This window comes from Malania oleifera, chromosome 7 (genome assembly GCF_029873635.1).
Source record: "Malania oleifera isolate guangnan ecotype guangnan chromosome 7, ASM2987363v1, whole genome shotgun sequence".
In the NCBI taxonomy this organism is placed as follows: Eukaryota; Viridiplantae; Streptophyta; class Magnoliopsida; order Santalales; family Ximeniaceae; genus Malania; species Malania oleifera.
In genome coordinates this window covers 79,616,067-79,624,168 of record NC_080423.1, presented here as the reverse complement: position 1 = coordinate 79,624,168, position 8,102 = coordinate 79,616,067, and the positions used below count along the sequence as shown (strand labels likewise).

Here is an 8,102-nt window from a genome sequence, read left to right as displayed (position 1 = left end):
ACCACCATGGAGATGTCATTGTTTCAAATATTTAGCACGAAAGAATTTTGTCCAAAGAGTGTCTAAAGTCATGAACCTCCATGCAAATTTCATATGTAGAGATTTTTTGAATTTCACCAAAATCACGAACACCTAACCAAAAGGCTTAGGTATTTGTTATAGATGTTTTGGGAGAGTGGTTGATTGAAGATTAGGGCATGCTCAAATTTGAATAATACAACTAATGGATTTAATTGTAATTGTCGTTACACTTTGGTGTTCAAATTCAAATACCCTAGGAGATTTGATCTGTGAATTGGTCATTAAGTTTGAATTTCACCAAAATCACAAACACCTAACCAAAAGGCTTAGGTATTTGTTATACATGTTTTGGGAGAGTGGTTGAAGATTAGGGCATGTTCAAATTTGAATAATACAACTTATGGATTTAATTGTAAGGTCGTTACACTTTGGTGTTCAAATTCAAATACCCTAGGAGATTTGATCTGTGAATTGGTCATTAAGTTTGAACTCATATAGATTACAATAATACTGGGGGGGGGGGGGGGAGGGGGGGTTCCACCTTTCTTTTTGTGCAGCCTTCTAATTGACCTAAAAAGAAAGTATCAATATGCTAGCCATGCTTTTCAATGCAATTATGTCATGCAATTAAGTGTGCAAAATATATCCATTTAGAATGCCCAAAGTCACATTTGTTTTCCCCCCTTTAATTATTCTAAGGGGAATCAATTTGGCATCATTGATAAATAAAAAAAAGGATCTTAATGTCAACTTGACAACTTTTCACCAGTGTATGAATGTTATTTCAGTTGAACTATGATTGTGATCGATTAGTCTAATGAGCTTTGGAAGAACTGAAAGGAAACAATGATGATACACCCAAAGAAAAGGGAAATCTTTAAAAAGTATTTTCTAACAATAAAACCAGTTCATCCATGACAAAGAAAATTAACCTAAGCTATCTGAGGGACAATCCTGAAAAGGCAATGTTAACAGCAAGCAGATCGCAATTGAGGATGAATAATATGCAAACAAGCCAATTTGCGTGCAAGTCCTCAGCAAAGGGTGGCGCATCCTCTGCTTAACCAAAGATTCCTCTTGCTGCTCTACCAAACAAGTTATGAACCTGCACAAGTCATCAAATTTAACTTCTAATCTTGTCGATGATCAAACTTTAACTGACTGGAAAATGGACACTGTTAGAACAGGACTACTAACTAACTAACTACCTGCTTGGATGAAAGGCCCATCTTCTCCAAATCGCTAAGCTGCAATAGTAAAAAATTTATTAGGGTTAAGGGTTTGGGAAAAAAACAAGGTTCAAGCGAAAGAGCTAGAGCTAACGAGCTTATTACCGATTTTAGTGGGCTTTCTTCTCTCAACTCAATTATGTACTCTGCCCTTTTCAAACCAATCCCCTGATGGAAATCAAGAAAGAGTGCAAAACACAATCAGTTGATTAGGTGAAGAGGAAAAAAATAAGTGTACTTGGATCATTGTTAGATCTGCTGATATATACCTTAATTTCCACTAGTTCCTCTCTGCAAAAAATCAGTCAGCACAATGAGTTCTCCCATGTACAAAGAAGTGATGTGAAAAAAACAATGAAAGAATACTGAAATAAATAAAAACTTACTTGCTGGCAGAATTCAAGAAATCAATATATTCTTTAAGGAGGGAGCCCTGTACATTTGATATATTGAAGTCAGAAATCAGAATCACATACTGAAATCAGCACTCAAAAGAGAAAAAGTGTGATGGAAATGTTTTCTCTGCTTCTTACCTTCAAATTAGAACTTCTTGCATTAAATTTATCCAGTGAGGATATGGATTGAAACTTTCTGTTGTTTTCAGAATTTGCAATTGAAGGCGTTTGGGGAGTCGTGGGTTCAAAAGAAGCTATTTCGTCCCTGCACAATATATCCTCCTCAAAGGGTTTTCTTCTGCTCACATTGGCATCAATTGGGGAGAGGACTTTTCTTAGAGAACTTTGTAGTACTTTGATCCTCCCCTCACTAGTGGGTGATGATCTGACCGAGTTTGCAGACTTCGTCATCATGTCCTTTTCCACTTGCTCATCATCTAAGCAAAAGTGGAACAATTTTTCAGCCTTTAGATAAAAAAAACCACAATTTCAACTCAAGATCCTTGAATTGGCAGCAACAAACCAAGATAGAAAAAGAAAAGGCTCAATATAGCAGGCAAAATACCAGGTGAAGTTGTTCTTAATTCTAACACAACCCCGTTGGCTGCTGCCAGAATCTCTTCCCTAGTATTATCCTCAGCAGCAGAGCCAAGACACTGCAAATAATATTTTCAAGTACGAAAGTTAGGTAGGATCACGAGCTTGAAGTTCCACTTCTCTTTGCATATATCAAAGGCAAAAGAACACTAACATTAGATGAGTTATTGAAATAATCTTCAGGTAACATCGTTGAATTATTTCTAAGATCTCCATCTTCTGCCGCTGTTATACAATTACCATTCCTAGTACCAGACTCTCTTGAATCTTCCATATCTTTATGACAATTAATCTGCAACAAATTTTATGGGATCACTGCCAAAAGCCTTAAATTACATGCTAATTCTCTCTTTAATTTTAATATTGTTAAATCCATGAAACCTTCTAACTAGGATCCAATTATTTACCTCCATGTGAGAATCATCTCGACCTATACTGCTAAACAAATTTCTGAATGGCACACAAAGAGGCCTGCAAGCAAATTAAAATAAGATGTTAAAACTAAAAAGTCATATCATATTGTGAGAAATCTAGCAAGTCCCATTTACCTATCCCTTGCAGTAGATGCAACTTGATGTACAATCTCCTTTGCTTTAGCATTGCTGCGAAGCATGCTCGTCTTCTTTACCGAGCTCACAGAGCTGGGAGTTCTGGTTAAAAATGGAGACCCAAATGCACCGATTCTTTGTGCACTCTTTGTCTTGCCTTTAGATTCAAGCCAAGCACGCAGCTTTGCCTCCATGTCAACTTTAACTTTCGGAGTCTCCTGCTTCTGAGCTGAAGAAACAAAATTAGAAATATGTCGCGATCTAGCAGCCAAGCTGATGGTATGAACAGATTCCTGGTATTCTCCTGGGTTCTGTCATATAGGAAAATAAAAATCCCAGTTTCAATTTCTATGCAGTTTTGAATGATGAGTTTTTCTTAAAATTGTGATCGGTCATTAGAATACTCAAAACTGCATAATTACCAGACAAGCAACCATCAAGGCTCGGCTAGTCCCGCCAAGAGAGTCCTGCAGAATCCGGGTGAGTTTGCTTTCTCGGTATGGCACACGAGGTTTGTTGTTGTTCAGTGCGTAAATCACATTTGATAAAGCAAATAAAGATTGATTGATCTTAGCACTCTCTTGGAGACGAATCCCTTCATTATGGGTCTTTCCGTTATCTTCATTACCTGATGGAATCACAAGTTGGTCCAGTCAGAAACAGACCTATGACTAATTTAGCTCATTAAAAACGAGCCAGAGGGGGTAAAAAAATAGCAAAATTTTACATGGATATAAACCCATAATCAAGAAAACAAAAGAAGGCAAAGGAAAAAAAATAAAAAATAAAAAATAAACCTGCTAAATCTATGAGGTTCAGTTTCCCAACAACAGCTGCCCCAGCACCATCACCGCAAGGCGTGGAAACAGAAATCACAAGCACACCATGGCTCCTACTGGAAACATCATTAAGGCCTGTCTGTGCAACTGTCCGCCGCTGAATCCCACGAGAAAAAACCTCGTGAAATTCAGACATTGAGCTTACAGCAACCCGAGAGAGCCCTCTGAGATGCACCTGCCCATCCTTATCATCCATCACTGCAATTTCTTTCTCTTTGCGCTCCAAAAGATCAATACACCTCTCCATATAGACTTGGTAGTAGGAAACCTCTGCAGTGCTTCCCGTGCTTTGGCACATGGATAGAACCGTTGCCATTGTTAGAGGTATTAAACCCGGAAATTCATCAGTCCCCTGCATCATCAACAATTGAAATAAAATAATTGCACAAGGAACGAAACAATAAGCCAAAGTAGATCAAGAAAAAAAAATCGAAGTTCTTTTTGGCAAAAGAAGAAATCAAATACCTGCATTGTGTAAGTTTTCCCAGTGCCTGTCGCACCGTAGGCGAAAACGGTGGCGTTGCAACCATAAAAGATGCCAGGAACCAAAGGGCAAACTTCTCTGTAGAAAATCTGAGCCAAATTGTTGTCGTCTTGACCGAAGAATGAGTCCAGCTTATAGCACTCGTTTCGGCTACACTTGGAAAGAGCACGACTCAAGTCAAAATCAGTGACAACGCAAGAAATTGTGTGCAATAAAATCTGCCAAGACAATAAATTTCTCACCTCGTGAATTGATCTTTGAGATAAACAGCGATTTCTTCACCGGACTCAAATTCTTGATCAAGAACAGAGACGCAAGAGACGGGGCTTCCGTTTTGGGATTCAATTTCGTGGGGGAGGAAGGGACGAACCCTCACGGCGACCCTGACCTTGAACGTCGAATTGGGTTGCAGAGGCCTGGCAGGGGTGGATAATTTTGCCTTTTGGGGCGTGTTTAATGAACTTGTTAGAGTTGCCATTGATGACTTCAGAGCACACCCGAGAGAGAGAGAGAGAGAGAGATATGCAGAGAGTTGCATATAGATGAAGAAGGAATGTGTGGAGAACCAAGGGACGAGAGGGGTTTAGAAGGATTTGACCGTTGGAGACGGTAAGTTATTTTTAAACTTGAATTTGCAAGCCCGCTTTGTGACAATATTGTGTAGTACGGCGGCACATCAAGGAGCATAGAGCGCCTGCTTGTGCGTGATGTGTCAAATTCTTATGCTCCCGATGGGGTAGTGATTATGATGATCAATGAATAAAGGGTTTGTGGGCCATAGCCTGCAGGAGATAATCAGCTTCAGCTGCGCTCTTGTTGCCTTCGGGACCATTTTTTTATAATTATTTTCGTATCACATGCTTATCTAAAGGGCTCTTGTGTTAAACTTAAGTAAGAAATAAAATACTAATTACCAAATTAATTTTATAAAAAATAATTAATTACTGGATTAGAGCACATGCCTTGCACGTGGTCTCAACTCTCATGTTTTAAAAGTTTTTTCTTCCTTTATGCATACAAAATCAATTCAGACACATAAAAAAAAATTCATAATTTTATTTTATTAGTAATTTAATAAATTTTGTCATGTATATTTGACCTTAAGTTAATAGATATTTCATGTAAAATTTCGATATCTTCTCAAATAAGAATAATATTTAACTGAAAATATTATTACAACATTATTTGAGGAGCATAACTATCTTCATTTCATTCAATGCAATTTACATATATTCAAAAGTTATTTGTACTTAACAAAGAATATACATATCTGTATTCAAAGAAGAAACCCTTGAATCACAATATACATAATGTCACAAAATTTATTTTGATGGAATGAAAAAAAAAATTACAAGAATCAAAAGAATTAATATTAACACTAACTTCTCAATTATTAGTGCTTTTGGCGCATCAATTTTGATGAGAATATCCATCTTGATGTTCTTGTCACCTTTGGCCAATTGATCCAATAAATTGAATGAAAGAAGCTTAGGTTTAGTAGACCAATTATCATGAATTGATCTTGCTTAACCTAATTGAGTAAAAGTTTGCATATAATCTTTTTATCAAATGTCATTCAATTTTAGAAATATGATAAGTAATTGGTTATGACTCTTCATAGACAGTTTAAAAAGATCCATTCAATGATGCAACAATAAACAATGGAGCAAGCCCCCACGGGCATGGCGCGGTGGAAAGGCATCATCACGTAAGAAGGAATATCGAGGGTTCAATTCCAAGTATATACACTTACGGAACCAGCGGTACCTATGGATGGTAAGAATTTACTCTGTGAGCCAGCGGAGATCGTGGATGGTGAGAGTTCACTCTGTGAGCCAGCAAGTACCGTGGATGGTGAGAATTCTCTATGAGCCAGCGGGGACCGTGGATGGTAATGGAAATGTGTCGCGGGGGTCGGGTTGGCTGAACGTCCAACTGATACACGGAAGTCGTGTCCGCATTCCAGACTTTACCATGATCAGTAAGACTGAGGGAACGGACACTGATCCGTAAGTTTGGTGCCGCACTAGGAGTCTGAAGGGCTTGTTAGTGGCTAGAGTTCCTATGTAATAAAAAATAAAAAATAAAAAAACAATGGAGCAAGCATTTGACTTTTATGTTTTGACTTAAAATTGTATCCACCATATATATTTTTGAACCAATCTTAAACATCAAAAACTTACATTTGCAATTTGTGTTTAACTTTTTGTGCTCCCTCAAGTTAAGAACAAACTTTGTTTGAAAATTAGATAGTGAAGTTTTCCATATTTAGATTTTAAAATTTGAAGACATAATATCTAGTATTTATTAATATGCATTAGCAATAACTCCAAATCTATTTCAAAACATTTTTTGAGAAACCCCCGTTACCATTAAATCACAAACCACTAAATTACAAGAAAATAAATTTCTCATCCATCAAAATAGAGAATTTACAACAATATATCCAAATCAAAATGATCTTTAAAGCAATCCAATAAGCACAACTTATCTCCATATTTAAACCAAAAGTATGATACAATTCCAATGGATAATCATCAAATTTTCTATGGATATAATGTTCTGTCTAATTGAATCTGAGTGGAAGAAATATAGTGAAATTGTCATTTACTAGACTAGTTAAGAATCAATTCAAATATTAAATAGATATCATTTGTTTGAAAATAACGTATCCAAACTTTATATTATTGTTATTATTTTGTTACTTTGTCCAATATGTATATATAAAAGGAAAATGCTAATGTATATCAAGTTTCTTTTATGAATCTCTATTGACAGTAGTTCTAACAAATAAAATGGGATGTACCTACCCTAAGAAAAAATATGATGTCCGTAAAATACATATGTTGTAATATGTGACTCATATATTGAGTGGAATGCATGTACAAAGAGAAAACATGGTATAAAACAAGAACGCTAGTTTGCAGGATCAAATCGAAATCGTTGACGATTTTGCCACGTGCAAAAGAAACAATCAGCTGTTTTTGTCCTGTTACATTGACTGTTTGGTCTTGGCTTTAAGAATCAATTCAAATATTAAATATATATAATTTGTTTGTAAAAAACATATCCAAACTGTTGTTGTTTGTTCACCGGATATGCACAACGGAAGCACACAATCATACACAAATCAATCAACAACCACTAATGCAATCACTCGATGATGAAATATACTCAGAAGCAAGCAATCAATAATAAGAAGAATAAAAAACATAACTAGAAGACACAAGATTTTCGTGGTTCGGCAATTGCCTACGTCCATGGGAGCAGCAACTTCTTTTCCACTATGAATTATGTCAAAACTTACAATAGGGTTACAAATCAATGATTATATGTGAACCCTAAACGTATAGGAACCTTAAATCCTATCTAAACAATCCATGTAGCAATCCCCAAAGGAAATCCCTCCGATTAGCCTTGTTGGCCCTAGAGTCAAGTCTAGAGGGGGGTGAATACACTCTTTTGCATATTTTTTCTTTTCTCTACAAAATATAAAATCTTTGCAAGATATAAATGATTATATCACAATATATAAAATATAAATCATGCACAAGACGTAAATTAAAGAGTAAGGAATGAAAGCTCGACAAACAATTTTAACGTGGTTCAGCCCTTTGCCTACGTCCACGCCTTGAGACACACTTAAGGATTCTCAATCCACTATCTGATCTCCTTCAAGGACAGAGAAGCCTTTACACACAGGAACTAATCCCTTCACGCTCACACAGAGCCTTCAAACATGGTTCACCAAGAACTTTTCAACCTCGGTTCACCAAGAACTATTTGCAACTCGGTTCACTAAGAACCCTTTGCAACTTGGTTCCCCAAGAACCCTTTTACAACAAGAAGATGAAAATTTACAACAAAAATGCTCCTTGAATGAGCTGATATTTGATACAATGAAAACCTTACACAACTCTCTCAAATTAATGAATCACAATAAGATTGAAGAGTAAAAGAGATATTGAGCACAAAGATGATGAACTAAA

The 8,102-nt window shown here is 36.4% G+C and overlaps 1 protein-coding gene across 1 annotated transcript; it reads right to left on the bottom strand.

The window, feature by feature from the left end:
• Nucleotides 1–808: 808 nt before the first annotated feature.
• LOC131159758 (kinesin-like protein KIN-10C) lies at nucleotides 809–4,678 on the bottom strand. Its single transcript, XM_058114913.1, has 14 exons — nucleotides 4,356–4,678; nucleotides 4,095–4,263; nucleotides 3,588–3,981; nucleotides 3,213–3,418; nucleotides 2,791–3,101; nucleotides 2,650–2,713; nucleotides 2,397–2,534; nucleotides 2,211–2,301; nucleotides 1,784–2,082; nucleotides 1,637–1,683; nucleotides 1,520–1,541; nucleotides 1,356–1,418; nucleotides 1,230–1,268; nucleotides 809–1,126 (listed from the first exon to the last, which is right to left on the bottom strand). Exons 1-14 carry the CDS (start codon nucleotides 4,649–4,651, stop codon nucleotides 1,082–1,084), a joined length of 2,184 nt encoding a protein of 727 aa, XP_057970896.1. The 5' UTR covers nucleotides 4,652–4,678; the 3' UTR covers nucleotides 809–1,081.
• Nucleotides 4,679–8,102: the final 3,424 nt, after the last annotated feature.